The sequence below is a fragment of the Dama dama genome, chromosome 9 (assembly GCF_033118175.1).
Source record: "Dama dama isolate Ldn47 chromosome 9, ASM3311817v1, whole genome shotgun sequence".
Classification (NCBI taxonomy): Eukaryota; Metazoa; Chordata; class Mammalia; order Artiodactyla; family Cervidae; genus Dama; species Dama dama.
In genome coordinates, this window is record NC_083689.1 from 18,422,535 (window position 1) to 18,449,111 (window position 26,577).

The 26,577-nt window shown below is 55.6% G+C and overlaps 3 protein-coding genes and 1 long non-coding RNA gene across 4 annotated transcripts; 3 read left to right on the forward strand and 1 right to left on the reverse strand.

Moving 5' to 3' along the window:
- Positions 1-4,559: 4,559 nt before the first annotated feature.
- LOC133061930 (intercellular adhesion molecule 1) lies at positions 4,560-15,131 on the forward strand. Its single transcript, XM_061150271.1, has 7 exons — positions 4,560-4,712; positions 6,700-6,960; positions 11,987-12,295; positions 12,667-12,948; positions 13,029-13,283; positions 13,420-13,668; positions 13,751-15,131. Exons 1-7 carry the CDS (start codon positions 4,646-4,648, stop codon positions 13,933-13,935), a joined length of 1,608 nt encoding a protein of 535 aa, XP_061006254.1. The 5' UTR covers positions 4,560-4,645; the 3' UTR covers positions 13,936-15,131.
- Positions 15,132-15,437: 306 nt separating this feature from the next.
- ICAM4 (intercellular adhesion molecule 4 (Landsteiner-Wiener blood group)) lies at positions 15,438-16,802 on the forward strand. The gene is made up of 3 exons (XM_061150272.1): positions 15,438-15,918; positions 16,036-16,341; positions 16,479-16,802. Exons 1-3 carry the CDS (start codon positions 15,543-15,545, stop codon positions 16,595-16,597), a joined length of 801 nt encoding a protein of 266 aa, XP_061006255.1. The 5' UTR covers positions 15,438-15,542; the 3' UTR covers positions 16,598-16,802.
- LOC133061933 (uncharacterized) lies at positions 15,736-16,940 on the reverse strand. Its single transcript, XR_009694064.1, has 3 exons — positions 16,836-16,940; positions 16,268-16,360; positions 15,736-15,871 (listed from the first exon to the last, which is right to left on the reverse strand). It is a non-coding gene; the product is annotated as an uncharacterized LOC133061933 (long non-coding RNA).
- A 1,172-nt stretch (positions 16,941-18,112) lies between these two features.
- Positions 18,113-25,005, forward strand: ICAM5 (intercellular adhesion molecule 5). Its single transcript, XM_061150273.1, has 11 exons — positions 18,113-18,328; positions 19,275-19,544; positions 19,737-20,057; positions 20,280-20,567; positions 21,021-21,275; positions 21,405-21,653; positions 22,134-22,376; positions 22,458-22,736; positions 22,849-23,088; positions 23,470-23,736; positions 24,605-25,005. The coding sequence occupies exons 1-11, from the start codon at positions 18,247-18,249 to the stop codon at positions 24,877-24,879; spliced, it is 2,769 nt and encodes a 922-aa protein (XP_061006256.1). The 5' UTR covers positions 18,113-18,246; the 3' UTR covers positions 24,880-25,005.
- The last annotated feature ends 1,572 nt before the right edge of the window (positions 25,006-26,577 follow it).

Sequence of the window (26,577 nt, forward strand, 5' to 3'; positions counted from 1 at the left end):
AACAGTCTCACAGTTCCTCAAAACGTTCAACACAAAATTACCATGTGACTCAACATTTCCACTCCAAGGTAGACACTCAGAAGAAATGAAAAGATGTTCATACAAACACTTGTACAGGAATGCTGATAGCACCATGATTCAGAATAGCCAAAAGGTGGAAACTACCAAAGTCTATCCATGAATGAAAGACAAAACCTGATTTGGCCTTGCAATGGAATGTTACTCAGACTAGGGCCTGAACAGTATGGAGGTTCCTCAGAAAATTAAAAATAGAACTATCCAAAACATTCTAAGTCAACTCTATTTCAATAAAATAGAACTAATGTGTGCTCCAGCCATTCCACTCCTGGATATTTATCTGAAGGAAACAAAGCTGTTCTTTTGAAAAGATAGCTGAGAATTCCCAAGTGTTTGGGACTTGGCACCTTCATTTCGGGGGCCGGGTTCAATCCCAGGTTAGGAAACTGGGTTCTTGCAAACTTGCAGCTTTAAAAAAAAGAAAGAAAGAAAGAGGACTTTCCTGGTGGTCCAGTGGTTAAGAATCCACTGTCCAATGAAGGAGTTGCAGGTTTGATCCCTGGTCAGGGAACTTGGCACAGGGCAATTAAGCCCAAGTGTGGCAACTACTAAGCCTGCTCGCTAATACAAAGAGCCTGGGAGCCAAAAAAGTAAAAAGATGTCTGGACCTTGTGTTCCTAGCCCTGTTACAACCTGGGGGTGAAATCCTCTAGTACCTTTCATAAAAGCAGTGGGAAAGGAATCCTGGGTTGGAAGAACAGCATGTACGGAATGTGGAGAATAAATGAAGTTCATTCATTCAACCAATACTGTTGACCATCTGCCTCTAATGACTGAACACTGATTCAGGTGCTGAGGCTGAGAGGTTCCCTGGCCTTCTGGCACTCACGCAAATGGAGGTGATATAATCAAGTCAGTCAAAAGAATTTCAACCAGTGAATGAGTTTCAGTAATGAAACCATTAGAGCAAGTGACAGGGAATGATTAGGCTGTGGCCCAGGATGGAAGGGGCCAGAGGAGCACTGGGAAAAGGTTTTTGTGTGTGTGTGTGTTTTTTTAATTTCCCTGATTGTGGGGAAGATTGAAGTCAGGAGGAGAAGGGAAAGACAGAGGATGAGATGGTTGGATGGCATCACCAACTCGATGGACATGAGTTTGAGCAAGCTCTGGGAATTGGTGATGGACAGGGAAGCCTGGCATGCTGCAGTCCACGAAGTTGCAAAGAGCTGGACGTGACTGAGCGACTAAACTGAATTGAACTAAATGTATTTATTTATGGTTGCACTGGGTCTTCATTAGTGCTTGGACATTTTTCTAGTTGCGGATAGCTGGCTTCTCATTGCAGTGGCTCCTCTTGTTGTGGAGCACAGGTTCTAGGTGTGAGGGCTTCAGTAGCTGCTGCACTTGGGCTCAGGTGCATGGGCTTAAATGCTCCAAGGCATGTGGGATCTTCCTGGACCAGGGAAGGAACCATTGTTTCCTGCATTGACAGGCAGATTCTGATCCACTGTACCACCAGGGAAGTCCTCAGGAAAGCTTGTAAGTGGGGGCTGAGGCCCCAAGAAAGGGCTGGCTCCATCAGGGATGAGAGGAAGCGAATTCCACTTGAAGGGAACAGCAAGTGGTCACACCTGAGCTCAGGATGAGTTCCGAGCAGGCATAGCTCCCTGGAGTGGGGTTTGGGTACTTCTGCCCTGGTGCACAGCCTCTGGTCTGCACTGGAGCCATTCCACCCTTCCTGAGACTGCCTGGCACCCTGGAGGAAGCCCTGCCCTTCCCGGTGGCTTTGGAAAGGGGATGGGGGAGCATCTGCTTCCCTTTCTTTCAAGAAAGAACAAAGGGAGTGCGGACGGAGAGTGCAAGTGTCTTCTGCCAAACTGTCCCTCATTATCACCCCATCCTTATCTCAGGAAATGGCCCTCCACCCCTTCAGGACATCAGAGCAGGACCAAGGAGCTGACCTTGACTCTGCTCTGCCTCAAGTCCCAAAAGTGCAATGTGCCCTGCTGCCAAAATGAATGCCAAATTGGACCACATCTCCAGTCTCCATGGCCCACTCCAGGCTCCCAGTTTCCTGATTCCACCCTGTCCTCCACCAAACCTCCCCCTGCCCCCACAGGCTACTGTAGCTCCTGCTGTCTCAGGGGGGTGCTTGTAAATGCCTAAGTCAGGGGTGTCTCCCCTCTGCTCAGAACCCTCCATGGCTCCCACTTCACTCAGAGGAAAAGTCAAAGTTCTCCCCAGCCCATGCTCTACTCGTTCCCTCCCTGCCCGCCTCTCCCCTAATTCCCTCCCTCCCTGCCCTTCAGCAACAGCAGCCTCCTGGCTTTTCCTTAAGTCAATTCCAACCTCAGGGCCTTTGCACATCCAGTGCACTTTGCCTGGTACATTCCTGCCCTGATATAATCAGGACTCACTCCTCACCTTCCTCTATTCCTGGCTCAATATCACCTTCTCAGTCTTTCCCACGATACTCTATTTAAAGTTTCCTGAACCCTCACATTTCCTATTCCCTTCCCTGCTTTATTTTTTTCTTAGCACTGAGCACAAGCTATGTCTCCATATGTTTTATTTTTTAAACATTTATGCATTTATTTATCTGTGTTGAGTCTTAGTTGTTGCTTGGGTGATCCTCCATCTTCTGCTTCCACTTGGGGAATCTTTAGTTTTTCTCCTTGCGGAGCACAGGCTCTAGGGCGCTTGGACTTCTGTAGTTGTAGGACGGGGACTCAGTTAGTTGTGGCTCCCAGGCTCTAGACCACAGGCTCAATAGTCGTGGCGCATGGGCTTAGTTGCTCCAAGGCATGTGGGATCTTCTCAAATCAGAGATCTAACCCGTGTCCCCTCCACTGGCAGGCGGATTTCTTATCACTGAGCTGCCAGGAAGTCCACACTCTAGTCTGTCAACACTGTTTAAGCCACTGTGGAGCTAGAGAAGGAAGAACCACGGTTTACGTTTTAAAACCGCCGTAAAACTTGGGCCGCGCGGGGGAGCTCTCCGCCCACGCACTAGGGGCTGGGTCCAAAATAAACAGTGGTCTGAACTTGCTAAAAACCCGCCGGAAAGTGACCCCAGCGGAGGATTTTCCCAGACCTTCCCAGGGACGTCCCCGGCCCCACTCGGCACTTTTTCCCAGGCATTTTGGGGCGGGAATTCAGCACCCTCCACCCTTAAGAAGAAAGATCCCCGTGGAAATTCCTTAGGAACAATCTGGACTGAGCGAGGAACGCTTTTCTGGCTGGGCAGTGACTCGCAGCCCCTTCCCCGGGGGACGGGTTCGAGCGTCCCTGAGTGATCCTCCCTTCCCCTTCTGCCGCGCGACCTTCTTGGCCCTTCTCTGGTCTCCATGGCGACGCGGCGCGCGCCCCACAACAGGAAGCCTAAGGCGGCGGTGCTCCGCGCTTGGAGACTCCAGGATCCCTAGCCTTGAAGGGGCGGTTGCCGAGTCTGTGGACCACCTGCGCAGGCGTGGCCTGAAGCTGGGGGCAATGGCGTGCGAGCGCTTAAGTGCGCAGCGCGGGACCTCCCAGCATCCCGCGCCCCCTCCCTCCAAATGCAAATAGAACAAGCCCGGGCGAACACCCGCACAGATTTACTGCTGGCGCCTGGGGTTGGAGTTTCAGAAGCTGCGCGCAGAGGGCGGGGGTTTGAGCGCCTCCTCTCCTCCCCCATTCCGGGGCCTGGGAGCTGCCTCAGTTTCCCTGCAGAGGGCAAGGGTTCGAGCGCTCGCGCTCCCCGCCCGGGTCAAGGTCTTTGTCCTCGGTTTCCCCGTGGAGCCTGGGAACAGCAACTCGCTGCGTCAGGACCACGAGGCTTCCTTCTTTTTTTCCCTAAAAGCTGTAAAGACGCCCCCGTGGCCGAGGTCCAGACTGAAAGGGGAAGCGATGCGTGGGGGGGTAGGAGCGCCCATCCGTGGGGGATGCAGCGCCCCGGATGTGATGCGCCTTGAGTCTTCCCCTCCAGGGTTCACAGGCGTCTGGAAGTGCCTGGGCCTGCTGCGGTCGCTTCTCGAGAAATCTCGGTGTTATCTGGGCGGGTACTTGCCCCTCAGGGCAGGGACACCCGTGATCGAGAGCGCCCCAGGAGGATCCTGGGCCCCCACCGAAGCGAGGGACGTTCCACTCGATTAGAGGACTGCTTGCGCTGGGGAGTTAGACTTGAGTTCGAATGCCCTCGAAGCTGGAAGCCTCAGTCTACCCCTCCGTGGAAGGGACACGGTAACAGTCCCTACCGTCCAGGGTGGTTGGCAGGATCCAATAAAGCGCTTAGCGCAGTGTAAACGCAAACTCAAGGTTAGCCTGGCCCGGGGACAGGAACCCTAGCTCCGGGAGCCGACCCCGGGTTATTTTTTGGTTGCCACCGCCAGGCAGCCCTCACGATTTGAATTCGGAAATTCCAGTGCTGAGCGGCCAGCGAGGGGGGACAACCCGACTCTGGCCAGGAACCCTCTCAATCCGGAAATGCCAGGGCCCTTGTTCCGGAGGGGAAAGCATGAGGTTTCCGGGAAGCACCGCCCCCTCGGCACCCCTCGGCCTGCCCATGGGTATAAAAGGACCCGCGAAGCCCTGGGCGGCAGTCTTAGCCGCGCGTCTCCGCCGCAGCTTGTCCGCCCCTCCTCTGCCTGCGATGGCTCCCGGCGCCGCCCCTGCCGCGCAGCTTGCGTTCCTGGCCCTGCTCTGGACTTTGCTCCCAGGTGAGTCAGGGTTTGAGGGCTGCCGTCGAGTCAGCTTTCGGGATCCGAGATGCGCCCTGAAGCCGTGGGAGGACCGGCTCCCGACCGGCTGGGAATAAGGTCATTCGTACTCAGGTCGCTGTTTCTGGGAAGTTGGGGTTAGAGGATCGATTGAAAGTCAACAGCCGTGGGTTCCCATCCAGACCCTTCATGGCCCGACTGTGTGCTCTGGGACCGCGGATTGCCCCTTCCGAGGATTTGCAGATTTTCCGCTGTAAAATGGAAACGTTAACAGTGGCCAGCTCGTAGTGATTGTGTCCTGGCCCCAGGAGGTGGTCTGACAGTGTAGACACACGCCCCAACCTTAGGTGGACTGGACCCCCCCACCCCCACCCCGCCAAGCACATTCTGTTCCTCACCTTGTGCCCCTGGGGGAAGTCCGGGACTCTACTCAGGGGAATTCCAGGGCTGACTTGCCCAGGGAGCAGAGGTTGAGAAGTGGGATGCCCCAGCAGCCCTTCCTCACCTCCAGCGAGGAGGAAGGGGAGAAGAGGAACTGAGCTGTGTGCTGGGCTAAGCTGCTTCAGTTGGGTCCAGTTCTTTGCCACCCCATGGACTGTAGCCTGCCAGGCTCTTCTGTCCATGGAATTCTCCAGGCAAGAATACTGAATTCCCAAGCCAGTCTCCTGAGTTGGGAGACTGGAACCTGTGTCTCCTTGGGCTCCTGCATTACAGGCAGATTCTTTACTGTTGAGCTACTGGGGAAGCCCAGGAGAAGCAGGACAGCTGGTCTCAAATGGTGGTCACTTCGAAAAACAGGAGTGTGAAAAACCCACACTGTGGTTACCAGTTCAATGAAGAGTTCTAACCCAGGCTCTAATCTGGAGTCTACCCCTTTCTAGCTGAGTAACCTCCCTTCGTGTGTGGGGCTCACCAGGCTCCATGGGATTTCCAGGCAAGAATACTGGAGTGGGTTGCCATTTTCTCCTCCAGGGGATCTTCCCAACCCAGGGATCGAACCTGGATCTCTTGCATTGGGCAGGCGGATTCTTTACCACTGTGCCACCTGGGAAGCCCCAGCATCCCTTCCAATCTCAAAATTTCCTTCTGAAATGGGAAGGGTTCCAGAATCACCCTTGGAGAATTCAAAGAGCTGCTGTTTCCCTCCATCCCAGATGGAGTAGACCCAAAGTTGAAGGCAGAAATCTTTTTTTTGAGGGGGGGCGGGTAGGACGGATGGGCTCAGAGAGACAATTTTTCAGCTTTGAAAGTGCCGTGGGCTGAGGGAGCTCATCAGAACAGACCTCCTCTTTCTTATCTGCAGCCACTGCCTGCCTGCCCAGTACTAGGAGTTACTTGTGTCAGCGGAAGGTGTGGTGACTGTATTTGCCCACTTTACAGATAGAGGAAAGTGAGGCCCAGAGAGGGGAAACCACTTGTCCAAGGGAGTGGGGACCAGCATGATTGGAGCCCCTTCACCCCTGAAGGGCTGGCTCCCTCCCCTTGATCTCTTGGGATTGAAGCATACACTGACTTCATGCCCCTCTTTTGCTAAAATCCTCCATGGCTGCTCAGAAGATCCTCAGAATGAAGACCACATCCCTGGCATGGCTTAACACTGCCTGCATGATCCTCTTGACCCTGTTTCCCCCCCTGACCTATCCCCTTACTCCACTCCAGCCACCCTGCCTCAGGACCTCTGTACTTGCTTTCCTGGAGGTTCTTTCCCTTTTCTCTGGAGTGGCCCTCCCCTGCTCTGCATCCTGATCTCTGCTCACATATTCCCCAGTCACCAAGGCACTGTCTGTTCTCTCATCCAATTTTGTTTTTGCCAAAACCCTTGTCAGCATCAGTTGTTAATTATGTTGTTTGCTCATGAATTTTTCTGTCTCCCACAATGAAGGCAGAGTTTTGTCTTGTTCAATGCTGTGTTCCCAGCACAGGCTGGATGCAGTAATATTGATGAGCCCCAGCTGTCATGCCTGACCACCCGCCCTTTTGATTCCAGGGCCTGGAGGTGCCAGAACATCAATACATCCTTCAAAAGCCATCATACCCCGTGGAGGCTCCCTGAAGGTGAACTGCAGTATCTCCTGTGACCAAAAGGCAACGTTTGGCCTAGAGACTGAATTAACCAAGAAGGTGGTGAGCCATGGGAACAACTGGAAGGTTTTTGAACTGATTGATGTGCAAGAAGACATCAACCTATTGTGCTACTCAAACTGTCATAACGAACAGACAATAGCTACGATGAACCTCACCGTATACTGTGAGTGGCTGGGTCCAGGGCCTGGGCTAGGCAGACTGGGTGGGGGTGGTGGACAGGGGAGTCCCAGCAGGTTGGAACAACCTTTGTGACTTGGTGGGTGAAGTCAGGGTCTCACTGAAGAGCAGGGGTCTGTCTTCGGAAAGTCTCATTGTTGTCTGGAACCCTTCCTTGAACTTCCTTGGGCGTGCCTTGGGAGTATGGTCAGAGAATCAGAACATTCAAGAATGCTGGCTCTCTAGGCCTCTTTAAACAGATGAGAAGGTCATAGATCTGACTCGTTAGAAAAAGATGCTGGGGGTTTCCCGGCAGTGGTTAGAATTCCAGGCTTTCACTACCTTGGACTGGGTTCAATCCCTGAGATCTACAATCCTGCAAGCCTCACAGCTTGACCAAAGGGGAAAAAAAAAGATGAGAATGAAAATTAGCCCTGAGATGACACTTTTCCCTTATTGGCAACAATCCAGAGAATTGATAACAGCTGTGCTGGCAATAGTGTGGGGAAGCAGGTAATCCTGGGGCATTGCTGACAGTGTGGGGGTGCAAAAAGCACAACTTCCAGTCAGGGAGGGGGTATCAGTCTTCAAAAATGTCACATAAGGGGGTCCTTTAATAGAGAAAATCCACTCCTGGGAATTGGGCCTATAGATATTCCTACCCATGAGGGAACTGAAAGGGGGTGGGGTTATTTACTGTGGCTTGATCTGGAAGGGCAAAAGTTTGCAAGCCACTCAAATGTAGGGAACTGGGGAAAGAAAGCAGTTCGATCGTGGAATAGTATGCAACTGTATAAAAGAATGAGACCGCGCTCCCCAACCCCTAGCAATCACTAGTCTGCTTTCTGTCTCTGTGTTTTCCTATTCTGGACATTTTCTTTACATGGATCATGGAGTGTGGACCAGTGTATCTGGCTTCTTTCGCTTATCAAACTGTTCGAGGTTTATCCATGTTGCAGCATGTATTAGTACTTAATTCCTTTTATGGATAAATAATATTTTATTGTATAAATGTAGAACATTTTATCTACCCATCAGTTGATGGCCATTTGGCTTGTTTCCATCTTTTTAGGTGGGGTAGTGGTCACTCTAACAGAGAGAGAGTGCTGGTGGTTGATGGGGGCATTTAGGGGACTTCTGCAGTGACTAAAAAATTCTCCTGCCTTGAGTAGTATTTACAAGAGTCCTAACCTTAAAGCAGTTATATTAACCTGCACATTTACTTTTTTATGGTTTTCTGCTTCTCAGTATAACAATTTAAAATGTTTTTTAAAAAAGAATGAGATGAAAACTCCCAGGTGTACTGTCAAGTTCCAAAGAAGTAAGGTCCTGTCCAGAATCAGTGGTACCCTACCACAGTGTTAGAGAGCCACAGGGGCTAGGTGAGGAAGACTGTTTCTGCATTAAAGAGCCCTGAAAGGAAACACAGTAAATGACAATAATAGCTGGCTGTGAGGAGAGAAGCTGGGGGGCTCTGGGAGAGGGCAGGGGGTCTAGTTTTCTCTGTGTACCTTTTGTTTCCTTTGAGCATTTTGAAGTGTGACAGTGAGTTAACATGAATATAAGTGATAAATCAGTTCAGTTCAGTTCAGTCTCTCAGTCATGTCCAACTCTTTGCAACCCCATGGACTACAGCACTCTAGGCTTCCCTGTCCATCACCAGTTCCTGGACCTTTCTCAAACTCATAACCATCGAGTCGGTGATGCCTTCCAACCATCTCATCCTCTCTCTTCCCCTTCTCCTTCTGCCTTCAATCTTTCCCAGCATCAGGGTCTTTTCCAGTGAGTCAGTTCTTCAAATCAGGTGGCCAAAGTATTGGAGTTTCAGCTTCAGCATCCGTCCTTCCAGTTAATATTCAGGACTGATTTCCTTTAGGATTACTGGTTTGATCTCCTGGCAGTCTAGGGGACTCTCAAGAGTCTTCTCCAACACCACAGTTCAAAAGCATCAATTCTTCAGTGCTCAGCTTTCTTTATGGTACAACTCTCAAGTACACACATGACTACTGGAAAAATGAATCCGCCTCTAATGCAGGAGACCTGGGTTCGATCCCTGGGTTGGGAAGAGCCCCTGGAGAAGGGAAAGGCTATGCACTCCAGTATTCTGGCCTGGAGAATTCCATGGATACTATATTATTCATTTGGGCTTCCCTGATAGCTCAGTTGGTAAAGAAATAGAGACATGAATTTCAGATGAAAACAGAAGAAAATAAAAAAAGGAGGAAAGAAAGAGAACTGGCCTACTGGCCTTGGGATTAGACAGCCTTGGGTTCTAGTTCCAGCACATGTGTGTGTGTGTGTGTGTGTGTGTGTGTTCAGTTGTGTCCAACTCTTTGTGTCCCCATGGACTGTAGCCTGCCAGGCTTCTCTGTTCATGGGATTCTGTAGGCAAGAATACTGGAGTGGTTGCTGCTTCCAATTCTAGGGGATCTTCCTGACCAGGGTTTGAACAAGCATCCACTGTCTCCTACATTGGCAGGTGGATTCTTTACCACTGAGCCACCTGGGAAACCCCGAGTCACAGTAGGGTCCTCACTAACTGGGTGACCCCAATGTGGGGGAGCAAGGGGGGAACCCATGGCTCCTGACTGATTTTCACTTGAAAGCTCCTTGGAAGGATTTAATGATGCAGTGAGGCCTGAAGGACATTCTGCCTTCATAGTACCTGTGTCAAAGAAGCTTTGGGGTCAATATCAGGTTTGTTTCTGGTTTGAAGGATTTTGAGCAGTGGCTAGCCAAGTGAGGGAAGTCCCCAAACATTCCCAGTGGCCTCTGAAACCACACCCCCACCCAGAAACCTCCTCGCAGGACTGTCTGCCTCTCAGCCTGAGCGCTGAGAGCCCCTCCCTCCAAGTTTGAGTCCTGGCATTACTACATTTCTCCTTCTTTGGGTTCCAGACTTTACCTTAGTTTTCACCTCCGTGAAATGGAACAGATGGGCATACCCAGTAGCAAGGCGTCACCTAGGAGACACTGTAGCTTGATCTTGCCCCACCACCAGTGGAAAGATAAGGGAGCATCTCTGGGTGGCTGAGCTTTCTCTAGAAGGAGTTGTAATTCCTGCAGGAGGGAAGTCCTAGCTGGGCTTCGCAGGACGTGTAGGAGTTGGTAAAGACAGACGTTCTAGTCAGAAGGAGCAGACTGGGCTAAGGTTTGGAGTGGGGAAACAAACAGCCTGGGATTGGGGAAACCAGAGGGATTGACTATCAGAAAATCAGTGTCACTGGAGCTGAGTTTGGCAGGACCTTGAATGCCAGGCTGTGAAGCTGAGACTTCCCCTTTGAGTAATAGGGAGCCATGGAGGATGTGTAAGCAGGCCAGGGATCTAGAGCAGAGGCCTGAACTTAGAGGAAGCCAGAGAGCAGCTGGCTGTGGACCCAATCCAGGTCACACATCTCATGGGCAGTGGCACATACAAGAAGGGAGTGGTCAACAAACATTTGAAGGGTGGAGTAATCAGGACTTAGTTTGGGACTAAAGATGGGGAGTCAAGGAGAGATACCGGTGGAACAGACCTCCTGCCCCAGTCTGGCTTTCAGGGCAGGGAGCTAGGCTTGCAGATGTGAGTCCCATTCGGGGACTGTGGTTTGAGGAGGCCTTCGGCTCTGCAAGCAAGGGTTTGCAACAGATGGTCAGAAGTAAGGGTTGAATGTCTGGGGGTTTTCTCACCCCCTCTTTTTTAACAGCTTTTAATGTACAATGCAATGAACTTTGGTGTATTTATAGAGGTGTACAACCACAATCTACTTTAAGAATGTATCTGTCATACCCCTCACCTTAAAATTAACCTCCTGCCCATTTAGTCACTCTTGCAACTTCTGAAGTGGATTAATAATAGTCCTAAAAAAAAAATATTACTCCTACCTTCATTAGCCCCAGCTTACAGCTTAGAAAACTGAGGCTTGGTTTCTATAGCCATAAGGGCTGGGACTGTTCAGTGGCAAAGTCACTCCCCCATAACCCATAGCAAAGAAGCAGAAAAGCTAGGAATCAACTCGAGGCTCCTAACATGTTAAGATCTCTGCTTTTTCTTTTTTTTTCGGTTGGAAAAGGAAAGTTTGCTTTGTTCAGGAGGTTGGCAACCTGGGGAGAAGGTGAACTCATGTCCCAAAACCAACTCCCAACATCACTGCTGTTTAAGTGACATTTCAGGGCCTCTTGAGAAGGGACCCCTCCTTGGGGAGTCTAGGGTGGAGCAGGGGGGTCTCAATGCCAAGCCACAGCTCATGCTGGCAATTTCCACTGGCAGGAAGATCCAGGCTTGGAATTCTTACCTCATGCAGAATGGAGACCCTGGCCTGTGAATACCCTGCCCACAGATGGTGGTTTCAGGGGATACTTGGATTTGTTTGTTTTTTCTTTTTTTGAGCACCTGTGGGTTGTTCTTACATTTTTGACATTTCAGGGGATTGGACAGTTTATTTGGGAACCTTCAAAAGCAGGCTTCCAAAAGGCCTCGAATAGGTGTGGGTAGTCCAACCTCATTCTTTCTACAAACACAGTGCACTTCCTTTGTGCCAACAGTACAACAGGGAACAAGACAAAGATTCCTGCCCTCCTGGACCAACATTCCATGGCAGGAATAATAGAGAAACCAATGAACTCAGTCAATGATCTTGTATCTCAGAGGTGAGAGATGCTATGCAGAAAAATATAGCCAAAGAGAGAAGGAAGAACAGAAGTTTTGTTTTGTTTTTTTTTTTTTACAGTAAAGTCTAGAGACTGGGCAGCTTAAATGTACTGTATTTATTTGCTGGGACTCCTGGCAATAGACTTTGAACTTCCTTTCCCACTTGTGACTCTCAGATGCTGCAGTGAATAAAGAATTGTTTTTCCTCCTTCACAACCACTTGGGGAGGTCTCACCAGGTTATCCTGAAGCTCTTAACATTCCGATCTGGCTTAGGTGGTTTGGGGAGTGTTCTGGGGAGAAAATGGTGAGGTTCCTGGAGCAGGTGTGTCCAGGACCCCAACACACCCACTGTGAGCAGGCAGCCAGCCTGTCCTGTTCACACAACACCCCTTCCCCTGCAGGGATCCCGGAGCGCGTGGAGCTGGCCCCCCTGCCCCTCTGGCAGCCTGTGGGTGAAGAACTCAACCTAAGCTGCCTGGTGTCTGGCGGGGCCCCCCGGGACCACCTCTCCGTGGTGCTGCTCCGAGGGGAGGAGGAGCTGGGCCGGCAGCCAGTGGGAAAGGGGGAGCCCGCCGAGGTCATGTTCACGATGCAGCCGAGAAGAGAGGACCATGGCACCAATTTCTTTTGCCGCTCAGAACTGGACCTGCGGTCGCAAGGGCTAAAACTCTTCCAGAACACCTCGGCCCCCAGGAAGCTCCAGACCTATGGTGAGGCACTGGGGAGTCAGCAGAGAAGATGGGATGAGGCGGATTTCTTGCTTGGGATGCGGGGTCCCTGGGAAGGAGAGGCCCCTGGCCACGGGGCTGCTGAGAAAGTGGCAACCTTGATTGCAAAGGCTTCTGGGAAGAGCATCTTCTTGGCCACTGGGGTGGAATGTTTTGGGTGGGGTGCCTGCACTGCAAGATGATCTGAGAAGGCTGTGACCCAGGGCAAGTGGTATGTGTGTCCTGAGACAAGAGTGACCCAGCCAGTTTCCCTGGAAGAGGGCACTCCAGGAGGGGGGATGGAAATGGCCCAGGAGAGGGTATTAGGATGTCTATCTGTCTCCTCTCTGTTTACACCCGCTTTGTCTCGCCAGTCCTGCCATCGACCAACCCGCACCTTGAGGCCCCCCGGGTTGTGGAAGTAGGCTCACGGTGGCCGGTGAAGTGCACGCTGGATGGACTATTCCCAGCCTGGGACGCTGAGGTCTACCTGGTGCTGGGGGACCAGAAACTGAAATCCAATACCATGTACAAGGGTGACTCTGTCTTGGCCGAGGCCTGGCTGGAGGAAAATGAGGAGGGCACCCATTCCTTGAAGTGTTCAGTGAATCTGGGAGAGAAGGATCGGAGAACGCGCAGCAACGTGACCATCTACAGTAAGTAGAAACCCAAGTGAGCCTTCTGAGGGGGTGGGGCTAATGCCAGGGGCGGGGCTCACTGTGTGTCTCACCTCCAGGCTTCCCGGTTCCCACCCTGACCCTGAGCCCGCCTGAGGTCTCAGAATGGACTACTGTGACTGTGGAGTGCGTGACCCGTGATGGAGCTGTGGTGACACTGAACGGAGTCTCAGCTGAGCCTCCGGGTCCGAGGGCCCAAGTGAAGCTGAACGTCAGTGCCGACGACCACGGGAGCAACTTCTCCTGCTCTGCTGCCCTGAAGATAGCTGGGCAGGTGGTCCACAAAAACCAGACCCGGGAGCTTCATGTCCTGTGTGAGTGAGGCCGCTGGACAATGACCCCTAAGTTCCAAGCCCCAACCACCAAGACCCTACGAGCTCCTGCCCTCCAAGGCCTACCCTCACCCCTACTGACCACGCCCCCCCCCCCAATCTTGCTGTGTTTCTTCAGATGGCCCCCGACTAGACCAGCGGGATTGCCTGGGAAATTGGACGTGGCAGGAAGGCTCGGAGCAGACCCTGAAGTGCGAGGCCCGGGGGAACCCAATCCCCAAGCTGAACTGTAGCCGGAAAGGGGACGGGGCTTCGCTGCCCATCGGGGACCTGAGGCCTGTCAAGCGGGAGGTGGCGGGCACCTACCTGTGTCGGGCCACTAGCACTCGTGGTGGAGTCACCCGTGAAGTGGTCCTGAACGTGCTCCGTGAGTTCGAGTTCTGGGATGGGCAGGGCAGGGGCCATTTGGCCAGCTCAACACTCACTGCTGTCTTGTGTCCTCCCCACAGATGGCCAGAATATCCTGGACATTGTCATTCCATTGGTGGCTGTGGTCCTCATCTTGGGTGCTCTGGGCACTGCCGGTTACATCTACAACTACCAGCGGAAGATCCAGATATACGAGCTGCAAAAGGCCCGGAAGGCCCAAGAAGAGGCTGCGTTGAAACTGCATGCACAATCCACACCACCCTGAACCCACTCCAGGACGAGACCTCTTCAGCTCCCCAAGCCATGACGAATGGGGCTGCATCAACCAATGGTGGACATATGCTGTTAAGCTACACCCACCTTTCCTGGATGCCAGAGGACCAAACAGAGGACAAACAGCATCTGGGGTCATGGCCTCTGCACAGTTATGACCCCCAGACCTCACACCTGACCTGGAGCCACAGGACTGAGACAAAAGAAGGGGCCAAGACTCAGGGCATGACTCTGAGGGATGTCACAGTCTGACTTGACCGGAGGCTGTGTGATGGAGACCCTTACCTCCAGCATGGGGACACTCAACTGGGAAACATTGAAACTCACCCCCTGCTGCTTGTGCTGAGGCCCTACAGTCCTAAGAGAGACGTGGCCCTGCTCAGACACATGCAGCATTGAAACACAAATCCCCACACTTCCTCTGAACAGAAACCAGCTCCGGCATTACTGTCCACAGACTGTTCCCAAATCTTGATGATGACATATTTATTCACTGTTTTTTCTACTAGCTATTTATTGAGTGCCTTCTATGGGGGCTAGAATTTGTAAACAAGAACATTGATTCCAGCCCTCAGGGAGCTCTCGGTCAAATCTCATTCAGGGTCATCAGGTACAGTTATTCTGGCTGTGCACTGCACACGAGTGCCTGGCAAAAAGATTAAGTGGGGCTAGGATTTCCCACTCCATTGGCCAAGCTGCTTTCTCCCAGAAAGGGATTAGTAATGATGATAGGGTATTGCTGGTCACATGCCCAGAGATGACCCACTGAGCCCTTATACCCCAGAACTAGCACTGACCTCTGTTAAGACACCTCCACCCATATGCATCTCTGCTAATGCTCACAATGACATTTGGTGGTTGTTTAGTCACTAAGTCGTGTCCAACTCTTGCGACCCATGGACTGTAGCCTCCCAGGCTCCTCTGTCCATGGGATTCTGACACTTGGTGGCAGGCCTACATGTCGGTGCTCACTCCTTGATAGCTACACCACAGGGTCGCATGAAACTCTGCCCAACCCCTGTGTGCCCCTGCCTTGCCCTTCCTGTTTCCATCTCAGTGGGACCACACAGCTCCAAATTCCTGCAGCGATGAGGGTCCTGCAGGCAGTGGGGAGGAGAGGCCTGGGAGTAGCCCCTCCCAGCGTGGGAAGCCTCTCCCTTGTGCTAATAAAGCTGTTTCATCCTCCCAGCCTTGTGTGAGTTGAGAGGAGGTGTCATGTCCAGCTGGAGCCCTTTCTACCAGTTTTCCCACTTCCTGCTCCAAGAAAAGGCTGCCGAGTTCAAGGCCCAGCCCTCAGACTCTAACCCAAATATGAGGTTTATTAGGGCCTTTGGAGATTAGTGAAAAAGAAAAAATCCCTCTCCAGAAAAAAAAACATGACGTTTGTTTGGTTTGGAATGGCGTCGAGAGTCCATTTTTTAAGCTGCGGGAGTGGGGTGTATCCTGCAAGGCTCCTGGGCCCCTCAGTCCCTGTCTCTCACCCCTCTTTCCCCACTCCCCCCACCGGGTGGGGCCGAGGAGGCGGTGCTAGGAGCCTCCTTATCTCCAGAGCCAGCCGTGGCTCCCTGGCGCCAAGCCCTTCAGTCCGGGCTTTTTGCCATGGGGTCTCTGCTCCTCGTCTTGCTACTGCTTTTGCTGTCGCCCTCCTACCCGCGAGGCGGGAGCGCGCGGAGGCGTCGGGGTGCGCGGACGCCAAGCCCAGGGGGCCGCTCTCACCCACCGTTCTGGGTGCGCGTAAGCCCCGACTTCAAGGCGGTGCCGCTGGGGGGCTCGCTGTGGTTCAACTGCAGCAGCAGCTGCCCCCTCCCGGAGGGTTCCAGCCTCCGCACCGAGCTGCGGCGGGGTGAGACGCTCAGCGGGCCCCGCTGGGTAGCCTACCAGCTGCTGGATGTGAGGGCCTGGAGTTCCGATGTGCACTGCTTCGTCACCTGCGCGGGAGAAACGCGGGGGGCCACCGCCAGGATTACAGCCTACAGTGAGGGACAGGGCTCAAGCCGGTCTGGGGTGAGGGGAGGAGGACGGAGTGGGGGTAGTTGACAGTCTCGCTAGAAGGAGCCCTCCGACCTTGCCCAGCGGCCCCCTCTTGCTTTAGAACAGCCAAGCAGCGTGATCCTGGAGCCTCCGGTCTTAACGGGCAGTGACTACACTCTGCGCTGCCACGTGACGCACGTCTTCCCCGTGCGCTTCTTCGTGGTGACTCTGAGGCGCGGTGGCCGAGTCATCTACTCCGAGAGCCTGGAGCGCTTCACCGGCCTGGATCTGGCCAACGTGACGCTGACTTACCTGTTACCCTCCCGGCCCGGTGACTCTGGGCAGCCCGTTACCTGCCACGCCCGCCTCAGTCTCGACGGCCTGGTGGTCCTCAGTAGCTCGTCACCCGTGACGCTGCCAGTCCCCGGTGAGGCACCCTTATAATCCTGGGAGGAATGGGGAGGTGTTATGACCCCAAGACGGGGCGCGGGCCAAGCTAGTGCATGTCCATGAGGGTCGTTACACCTCCAAGCGCTGTTTCTAATTCTCCACTCCTATTCCCAGCTTGGAGTCCTGTGTCCAAAGCCTTGGCCTCTACCTCCATCGCAGGCTGTGTGGGGATCTTTCTTGTCGTGGGGGCCCTCTGTCTGCGAAAGTACCTATCGATGCAGCCTCCAGCATAGAGGCATTGGTCCATGCAGGCTGAACTGGAGGAAAAAGGAATCTGGGACAATTGGTGGAACCTTGCCTGGATCAATAAAGACTCTCTCAGCAGCTCTGCCCCTGGGCATAAAGTTCCCGCATTAGGGCACCTCCTATGACTGAAGTGGTCTCCTTTTTTGGCCTAGCCTCTTTCGTTTTTCTCCAAGTTCCTTGTCTCCCTGAGGGCCCTTGAGGTTTCCTCACTCTGGTCTCCCATACCGGAGCCCCAATCCCTCTGCATTGCCAGCTTGTGTAGTAAAAACCTCTCTCCTGGTCATTATCAGTGAGGAGCAGAAAGGCAAAACATGGGCCCTAGGGGGCTTCAGGATCTGAGAAAGCGGCTTCCTGGTGTGGCTTCTTCTGATTGGCTCCAGCGCTGCCACACAGCAGCTCTGATTGGATGTTAAGTTTCCTACCCCGCCCCCTTTAGACCTTGCAGTTTACTGGAGGGCAGGGGCGGGGCAAGAAGTAATCCCCGGAGTTCACCATTAACTCTAGGAGGAAGGGCACAGGTGGGCGGGGTCATATGTATATTTTGAGGGACGTGGATCTGCAGAAAAGATACCCCGGCGGTGACTGAGGGGAAGGAGCAACCATATGGTGTGTGTGTGGGAGGGGGCGGGTGTGTGTCATAGACTCGCAGCCTGGAAATATCCTGATAGTCACCCGGCCAGGTGGGCACATGGAGAGCGTCCAAATCTGGGGCCCAGAGGCAGGGTCAAAAGTATCACAGTTGGCCTCTTGGTCTCGGGTGGACACAGAATCCAGGCCTGCAGCGGATGCCTGGCAGGGCCCGTGTGGTCCAGGACCCCGCCCGCCGCGCAGAAAGCGGATGGGGACGCTCTTCGGCGGCCCCAGCTCACACACGCCGCGCAGACACGTGCCTGCTGCACGCTGGGTAAATACAGACCCAGAGCCGAGCCGACCCTAATTTAGACGCCCGAGAACGCAGCGCGCACGCACACGTGTTCCCAACTCGCTGTCACTTTCGTCCCCGCCCCTTCTGTCGCGTGCGGGGGCGGAGCCAGAGAAAGACTAGAGGCGTGGCTGTAACTCTCAGCTCCCAGGGGTTAAAAGGGGAAGGATCAGTGAGCGAGGCCTCTCGAAATTTCTCCTAGAACCTTCCCACCTCCAGCTTCCGCTTCTCAGATCTCTCCTAGCCCCCAACTCAATCCCCGCCTCAAGGGGCTCCGGTGGGAGGGATTAAATATGGAGATTGAGTTCGGAGTCCAGCTCATTATGGAATCTAAGCAAGTGGTGGGTGGGGGTTTGCGAAGGACAACCCTGCATCCCCCACAACCTTCGCGTCGCTGCCGGGGATGACGCGGGAGCGCGCAGCCGCCCCCAGAAGGCTCCGGGCGATGGGGCCGGCCTCCATGTAGACCCCGGGGGTCGCTAGCTCCTGCCAGCACGCCTTCACCAAGGCCGGTAGCCTGGTGCAAGCTCGCCTTCCCGCCCCCTACCGCCGCCACTGCTGCCGCCCCCTCCTTGGAAACCAAGTTACCAACGTTAAACCAATCCCCGAGCGCAACTCAGCCTCCTCCACACCCCACCCGCCGCGCAGCGCCGTCCTCTAGCCCAGCTCAGCGCTCGCGGTCCCCTCGCCTCCTGCGCTTCCCCCGCGGCGGCGATGCCAGGGCCCTCGCCAGGGCTGCACCGGGCGCTGCTCGGCCTCTGGGCTGCCCTGGGCCTGGGGCTCCTCGGCCTCTCAGGTAAGCCGATCTGGCTGAGGGTGGACAGGGTGGGGGCGGAGTTCCCGGACCCGAGAAGCGGCCACAAGCTCCTCCCCTCTCCGCCCTCGCCTCGCTCCCACGCTTTTGCTCCCACCTTGAGCCCCGGGGCCTTCTTCTTTAACCCTCTTCCCCCCAACACACACTGAAGACCCAGCTTCCTGACTTCTCGCTCGCCCAGGTCTCTACCCTACCTTCTTCGAGATCCTGGGTGCTCTTTTGCATCCATCCTCGAGCTCTGGAGCCCCCACGTCTCCCTTGACCCCTCCCGGGGTACCTCCTTATATTCTACTGTGCACCATAGTCCCTACGGCATCTTCCCTACTCGAAATCAACGAAGACCCGATCTCACCAACTGACGTGACTCAAAGGCGCTGTTTCCGCTCCCCTTGGAGCCCTGGCAACCGAGTCCGTCGGCTGTCGGCGGTTCCCGCGGTTCTTTTCTTGAGCCCAGCCCCAAACCTCTTCCCGTACTCTTCACCTCTTCACCGGGGTTTGGAATCCTCCCTTACCCTTGCTTGACTCAGTCTCATCTCTCTTTCGACACCCCCTCCACATCAACCACAGTCTCCCCCTCTCTTGGCGAGAACAGTGAGAACCAGGTGGTTTCCCTTCCTCCGCCCGGGGTCCCCTCCTCCCAGCATTGCTGTGTGCATTGGAGACCCCATATTTCCCATCTCTCCCCTCCCCGTATGCTTCCCCATCACTCTGCTGGCACCTTGGACAGCAGGACTCTTCGCTGCCATGTACCAGAGACACCCTCGAGGTTTGGGTCGCGGGAGCGCGCTTGTAAACCCGAGACCTCGGCAGGATTTGGAACTCCCGGCTGTGGCCTCTGCTCATTCTCTGGGAATCCCTGACTCGGGCAGAGGGGCAGGTAGATCCCAGGGAGGCGGCTCCCAGGCTAAGCTTGCGTTTCTCCGAGCAGCCGTCACTCAGGAACCTTTCTGGGCGGACCTGCAGCCCCGAGTGGCGCTCGTGGAACGCGGGGGATCGCTGTGGTTGAACTGCAGCACCAACTGCCCGCGGCCCGAGCGCGGTGGCCTGGAGACCTCGCTGCGCCGGAATGGGACCCAGAGGGGTCTGCGCTGGCTGGCGCGGCAGCTGGTGGACATTCGCGAGCCGGAGACCCAACCGGTCTGCTTCTTCCGCTGCGCGCGGCGCACACTGCAGGCGCGTGGGCTCATTCGCACTTTTCGTGAGTTCTCAGCGGCCACTCTCTTATTCCACTACTTTCCCTCCCTTCCAGGTCCCGCTCCCTGGGTCACGGGGTCCTCTCCTCCCGTCCCCACCCTCTGAATCCGCACCCCCTCCCCCTCTTGGTCCCCGGGGTTCCAAGCCAAATCCTTCTGAGCCTGGCATTTCCAACAGCCTTGGTTCCTCCTTGCAGAACGGCCAGATCGTGTGGAGCTGGTGCCACTGCCTGCCTGGCAGCCAGTGGGCGAGAACTTCACCCTGAGCTGTAGGGTCCCCGGTGCTGGGCCTCGTGGGAGTCTCACATTGACCCTGTTGCGGGGAACCCAGGAGCTGATCCGCCGCAGCTTTGCCGGGGAGCCACCCCGAGCGCGGGGCGCCGTGCTCACAGCCACGGTCCTGGCGCGCAGGGAGGATCATGGGGCCAATTTCTCGTGCCGTGCGGAGCTGGACCTTCGGCCGCATGGCCTGGGGCTGTTTGAAAACACCTCAGACCCCAGAGAGCTCCGAACCTTCAGTGAGTAGCCAGGAGGAGAAGGGGCCCAAGAGGGGTCGGGCTGGTGTTTAAGAATTTTGAAGGCAGAGAAATCAGAATTCTGATTCTTGCTCCAACACTCACCAGCTGAAAGTTATTTTCCTCTCTGCCTTGAGGATAATTCCATACTATTGTACATGTGAAGCGCTTAGAACATATTGAGCGTTCGGTACAAAAGTTCAAGCTCTGTTCTTCTACCACCAGCCCTGCCTCCGGAACCCCCTCGCCTCACTGCCCCCCGGCTCTTGGAAGTGGGTTCAGAAGGACCCGTGAGCTGCGTCATTGATGGGCTGTTTCCAGTCTCGGAGGCTGGCGTCTACCTGGCGCTGGGGGACCAGAGGCTGAGTCCCGATGTCACCCTCGAAGGAGACGCTCTCATGGCCACTACCACAGCCACAGCTAGCGCAGAACAGGAGGGCGCCAGGCAACTGGTCTGCAACGTGACCCTGGGGGGCGAGAGCCGAGAGACCCGGGAGAACGTGACTGTCTACAGTAAGAGTGGGACCTCGGGGGTGGAGCCAGAGGAAGGCGAAGGCGGGGCCAATAGTGGGTGGGGCCGTGGTATCCGAATAGGCGTGGCCTGGGAGTCCCGAAGGGGCGGGGCAGATGTTGGACCTGCTGGATAGTAGCTAGAGAGGTGGAGTCTGAGCTGCCCCAACGGCAAGATCTCAGACCCGATGAGGATACCTAGATAAGTGGCCTGACCTCCTCGAGGGGGCGGGGCAAGAAGGGAGAGAAGCCTGAACTGCCTACCTGTGGGGTGGGCATGCCCACAGGGGTCTGGGGCGTGGCGTTTGAGCTGAGTCTTGGAAAGATGGGCGTTCCTGAACCTGCACTGTACGCACTGTTCGGCTGCAGGGGGTAAGTTTCGGGTTACTAAGCTGCAGCCTGGAGAGGTGGGAGGGGCGTGGTCAGTGGTCTCCCGGCCAATGCCCCCCGCCCCAGGTTTCCCGGAGCCCCTCCTGACCCTGAGCGAGCCCAACGCCCCCGAGGGGACGATGGTGACAGTAACCTGCGCAGCGGAGACCCAAGCCCTAGTCACACTAGACGGAATTCCAGCCGCGGCCCCGGGACAGCCTGTCCAGCTCCAGCTAAACGCCACCGAGAAAGATGACAGGCGTGGCTTCTTCTGCGACGCCACCCTCGACGTTGACGGGGAGACCCTGAGTAAGAACGAGAGCGTAGAGCTGCGCGTCCTATGTGAGTTGGCCTTTAACCTCTCGCCTCCCTCCTCATCATCTCAAGGGCCTGCCTGATCTCTGGCCGTGTCGTGGAAGTGGAGACTTTTCTCACGTCTAGGCTCCTGTATATATATGCCCCTGCCCTCAGACGCCCCCCGTCTGGACGATTCGGACTGTCCCAGGAGCTGGACGTGGCCGGAGGGACCAGAGCAGATGCTGCGCTGCGACGCCCGCGGAAACCCACAGCCCTCGGTGCACTGCGCGAGGCCCGACGGCGGGGCGGTGCTGGCCCTGGGCTTGCTGGGTCCGGTCACTCGTGCGCTCGCTGGCACTTACCGCTGCACTGCGACCAACGACCAAGGCCAGGCGGTCAAGGACGTGACCTTGACAGTGGAGTGTGAGTGGGGGTGCACGGGGCGCGCCTCTGTCTGGTTCTCAGGTCCTAGGGGTGGCCTGACTACAGAGGAGGGTAGAAACAGGGTCTGAGGTGTGCTTTTGAGCAGGATTTTGAGAAGGTGGTGAGCGGGATTATGGGAAGATCTTAAGAGAAGGATGGAGAGGAGGAGGTGGGCGTGTCCACGGGGACCTGGGGCATGGCGTTTGAGCTGAGTCTTGGAAAGGTGGGTGCTCCAAACCAGCTAACAATTTTTAGGTCAAAGTCTGGGGAGGGTCCTGTGAGCACTGTGTAGGAATCAGGGGGAAAAAAAAAGCACACTTCGGGGCTCAGGAAGCCTCAAAACTGATCAGTGCCAAACTCCTTTGCTTCGGTGGCCAGTCCCTGTTCAGAGTGTAGCCTGCCTGCCTAGGATGGGAAAAAAGGGTCCAGGGACTCTAGACTGTCCACTAAACCCAAACTCAACAATACTCCCCTCTCTAGATGCACCAGCACTGGACAGCTTGGGCTGCCCTGAACGCATTACCTGGCTGGAAGGAACAGAGGTCTCCCTGAGTTGTGTGGCTCATGGAGTCCCACCACCCAATGTGAGCTGTGTGCGCTTTGGGGGAGCCGAGGTCATCGAGGGCCTAATGCGTGTGGCCCGGGAGCATGCGGGCACCTACCGCTGCGAAGCCACTAATGCTCGAGGGTCGGCAGCTAAAAATGTGGCTGTGACAGTGGAATGTGAGTGGGGACAACACGGTTCAAGATTGGGCATGTCAGAATAACCTTGAATAACTGACTTCCAGTTGCTCTGCTCCCCAGATGGCCCCAGGTTTGAGGAGGTGAGCTGCCCCAGCAATTGGACATGGGTAGAAGGATCTGGGCGACTTTTTTCCTGTGAGGTGGCTGGGAAGCCACAGCCAAGCGTGGAGTGTGTTGGCTCCGGAGGCACCAGTGAGGGGGTGCTGCTGCCGCTAGCACCCCCAGACCCTGGTTCCAGAGCCCCCCGCATCCCTAGCGAACTGTCACCGGGTACCTACATCTGCAATGCCACCAATCGGCACGGTTCCATGGTCAAGATGGTCACCGTGAGCGCGGAGTGTGAGCGAGGCCCAGGCGGGCGGAGGGTAGGGGGCGCTCCGGGTCTCGGCCCCTCCCTGACCCACTCCCCCCACCCCACCCCCCACCCCGCAACCCCATGGCTGTTTTGCAGCGCCACCGCAAATGGATGAATCTACCTGCCCAAGTCACCAGTCTTGGCTGGAAGGCGCGGAGGCTGCAGCGCTGGCCTGCTCTGCCCGCGGTCGCCCCTCCCCTCAAGTGAGCTGCTCCCGAGAAGGTGCGCCCTGGCCGCGGCGGCTGCGCGTGTCCCGAGAGGATGCGGGCACGTACCGCTGCTTGGCCACCAACGCGCACGGCACGGACGCCCGGATCATCACCGTGGGCGTGGAATGTGAGTGGGGCAGCACCAGATAGAGGGCACTCGGTCTAGACAGTGACTAGAAGAGGTGGGATTGCCCAGGGTTGTTCGAGGACACCTCTCCTAGTCCCATTCCCAGGGACAAGGAGTCTCGGCCTTAACATGAGGGTGAAGGAAAACTCTAGGGAACAAGAGCCGGCTCCCCTCAATTTCTGGGTCTGAAAGGCACTGGCCTGGGTCCCCACCTCCTTCCACTCAGTGAAGCAGGGCTCAATTTAACCCCAACAGGCCAGTGGTACGGGGAGGGGACTCTGATGGAAGGCAGAATCCTTGCCTGTTCATTTCAGGAGGGGCGGTCTCAAAGGGGGGCACTTGGTCAGCAGCTGGCCCGCTTCCCCCTCCTGTCCCCTATAGATCGCCCAGTGGTGGCCGAGCTGGCTGCTTCACCTCCAGGAGGCGTGCGGCCAGGCGGGAACTTCACGTTGACCTGTCGAGCGGAGGCTTGGCCCCCAGCCCAGATCAGCTGGCGCGCACCCCCTGGGGCGCTCAACATCGGCCTGTCGAGCAATAATAGCACGCTGAGTGTGGCGGGCGCCATGGGCAGCCACGGTGGCGAGTACGAGTGCGCAGCCACCAACGCGCATGGGCGCCACACGCGGCGCATCACAGTGCGAGTGGCTGGTAAGTGGCAATGGGGAGGAGGCGGGGTGAGGGATCCGAAGGCGGCTGTGACCTGGGCCTTGGTATTATTGATCCCACCCCTGCCTCCCTCTCAACCTCCACAGATGAGACTGATGTGAACCAGGGTAGAAATTAGGGGTGCCCTGATGGGTAGGGCTTTGATGGAGGGTTCGAGGTGGCAAGTGGAGGGACAGGGAGCTGACTGGAGTCAAAGTAAGGGAACCTTCGAGGATGTGACTGTTATGAGGAGGGACTTTATATTAACTTTTGAGCGGTGAAGATTGATACAATTCACCCTCTACTGTGTCTCTGTGGAGAAGGGGGTTGAAGAGGGACCGAGAGAAGAGGATCGGGGTGAGGCCCCTAAGATCCCCACTCTCATTTCGTGTATCTCTAGTTGGGGTTGGGGTCTTTTTTTTTTAACTTCTTTTTTTTTTTTTTTAACCACGTGAGATCTTAGTTCCCTGACCAGGGATGGAAACTGCGCCCCCTGCAGTTAAAACGCGGAGTCTCAACCGCTGGGGAAATCCCTAGGGGCTGGGGTCTTTGTGGGGAGTAGGAATGACCAGGTCACCCTCCCCATTGTTTTGAGGGTGAGGAGAGTTGGTTGACTTGGTATCCCTGGGGTTAGGGGCTTATATCCTCCCTGTGATGGGGTGGTGTGTAAAATGGGTCAAGGGCATCACCCGAGTTGGTGGTGGCCTTACTGGGGTCACTCTTTTCCTCCAAGGCTGAGTTCCCTGATGCTCCCTGCCGGGCGCATGAGGACTGACTGCATGCCTGTGGGGAGGGGACGGAAGTGGCCCGGGCTTGGCGTGTGGACCGAGCCCGGAGCTCGTCATCCTCTTTGAGCGTCTCCACTCCGCAGGTCCGTGGCTCTGGGTCGCTGTGGGCGGCGCGGCCGGGGGCGCGGCACTCCTGGCCGCGGGGGCCGGCCTGGCTTTCTACGTGCAGTCCACCGCCTGCAAGAAGGGCGAGTATAACGTGCAGGAGGCCGAGAGCTCAGGAGAGGCCGTGTGTCTCAACGGCGCGGGAGCCGGCGCCGGCAGGGACGCAGGCGCTGAAGGTGGAACAGAGGCTGCGGGTACCTCGGAGGTGCCGGCAGGGGGCGAGGTCTTCGCCATCCAGCTGACGTCAGCGTGAGCCCGCAGCCATCTCCCGCGGGCCGGGGGACGCCCCGCCAGACTCACACGGGGGCTGATTTATTGTTCTATTTATTTATTTATTTATCCAATTCCAGGGGCGTCACCCCGAATTTTCTACCCCCTCCCCCAATAAAATTTTTATAAAGGACTCCGGCTCCTTCTGCTTCAGTCTGCGATAGGGAAGCAATCCAGGGTTCGAATCCCAGCCCTGCCGGTTACTGATTCAAAAAAACCTTCTGGCTTTTGAGGACCTACTCCATGTCAGACATGGTCCAAGCCACCTTTTCACGACTAGACCTGGAGTTTGTTCTCCATGTACTGTTTCCTGCCCTCCCTGGACCCTTGGGCCAGGGTGGGGACCTTGCTTCTTCCTCCCTTTCAGCCGCTTATCTCTTCCGCCCAGCGCTGCCTTCTAATCCGTCTGATGTTTGGGGGTGGGAGCTACATGAGCTTCCCCCCAGGCCCGGTTCCAAGCAGAGCTGAGCCTGCCTTCCTTGGATGGGTGGAGGCCCTTCGCAGGGGTCTAGGCATCGACAGCCCCGCGGCCCTGCAGGGATGGGTAAACAAGGCTGTGTCTATGAGTGTCAGCCTCTGGGATGTCCCTCCTATTACAAGAGTCCACCCCTGCTCCACCCTCAAGGCTTCCTCCATCCTGTGCCATCCATAATGGAGTTTACCCCTAACCTGTCTCAGTATTTTATTTTTTACTTATTGGCTGCACCTGCAGTAGGTGGGATCTTAGCTCCCCGACCAGGGATCAAACCCACACCTTCTGCATTGGAAGGCAGAGTCTTAAGCACTGGACCACTGGGATGTTCCCCAACGTGCCTTTCATTGACCTAGCCATCATGATTCAGAAGAGACACAGAGGGTATCAGCCGCATGCCCCATCCCCCACAGCACACCACCAGCCATCCCCCTCACCCTCCGCAGCAGAAGGAGAGAACAACTGTGCCTCCGCCGCCCCCAGTTTCCTCCTCCCTCACGGGCAGGAACACAGAGCTGCCAGAAGGAAGCAGGCCTGGACAGCTCCAGCTCCACAGGCTGGCCCCTCCACCCCAACATTTCAGGAGAAAAGGTGAGAGCAGGAAATGGGGGCACCAGAGGCCAAGCCAGTGCTGGGTGCCAGGTACAGAAGGCAACAAGGCCGAAGCGAGCTGCAATCCCTGCTGTACCCCAACCCCCATTCACCTCTCTCTGCCTTCACCCGAGTCCTCAAGGTTTCTGGAGTCCCACAAAGTCCTCCCTGCCACAGGGCCTTTGCTCGTGCCATTGCCTCTGCTTCAGGTGTCCTCACCTCAAATAGTCCCCATAGCTGGTTCCTCACCATCAGGTCTCTACACACAAAGGTCACCTGCTCAGAGAGGCCTTCCCTGAGAACATGATATCATCCCCAACTCCTCACCTCCTTATGTACTTTATTTTCTTTCTTTCTTTATGGCTGGGCTGGGTCTTGGTTGCTTTGCCCCAGCTTTCTCCAGTTGTGGCGAGCATGGCTACTCTTCGTTGTTGTGTGTGACTTTATTTCAGGGTCTTTCCTTGTGACTCAGTGGTAAAGACTCTGCCTGCAATGCAGGAGCCACAGGAGACACGGGTTCGATCCCTGGGTCCGGTAGATCCCCTCAAGGAGGGCGTGGCAACCCACTTCAGTATTCTTTACCTGGAGAATCCCGTGGACAGAGACATCTGTCGGGCT

Bases quoted from the DNA above. Each gene is read 5' to 3' on its own strand.
- ICAM4 (XM_061150272.1), top strand. From the start codon at position 15,543: ATGGGGTCTCTGCTCCTCGTCTTGCTACTGCTTTTGCTGTCGCCCTCC. The intron at 15,919-16,035 runs GTGAGGGACAGG...CTCTTGCTTTAG, and splicing joins CGCCAGGATTACAGCCTACA to AACAGCCAAGCAGCGTGATC. The intron at 16,342-16,478 runs GTGAGGCACCCT...TCCTATTCCCAG, and splicing joins CGTGACGCTGCCAGTCCCCG to CTTGGAGTCCTGTGTCCAAA.
- LOC133061930 (XM_061150271.1), top strand. From the start codon at position 4,646: ATGGCTCCCGGCGCCGCCCCTGCCGCGCAGCTTGCGTTCCTGGCCCTG. The intron at 4,713-6,699 runs GTGAGTCAGGGT...TTTTGATTCCAG, and splicing joins GCTCTGGACTTTGCTCCCAG to GGCCTGGAGGTGCCAGAACA. The intron at 13,669-13,750 runs GTGAGTTCGAGT...TCCTCCCCACAG, and splicing joins AGTGGTCCTGAACGTGCTCC to ATGGCCAGAATATCCTGGAC.
- ICAM5 (XM_061150273.1), top strand. From the start codon at position 18,247: ATGCCAGGGCCCTCGCCAGGGCTGCACCGGGCGCTGCTCGGCCTCTGG. The intron at 20,568-21,020 runs GTAAGAGTGGGA...CCCCCGCCCCAG, and splicing joins GGAGAACGTGACTGTCTACA to GTTTCCCGGAGCCCCTCCTG. The intron at 23,737-24,604 runs GTAAGTGGCAAT...TCCACTCCGCAG, and splicing joins CATCACAGTGCGAGTGGCTG to GTCCGTGGCTCTGGGTCGCT.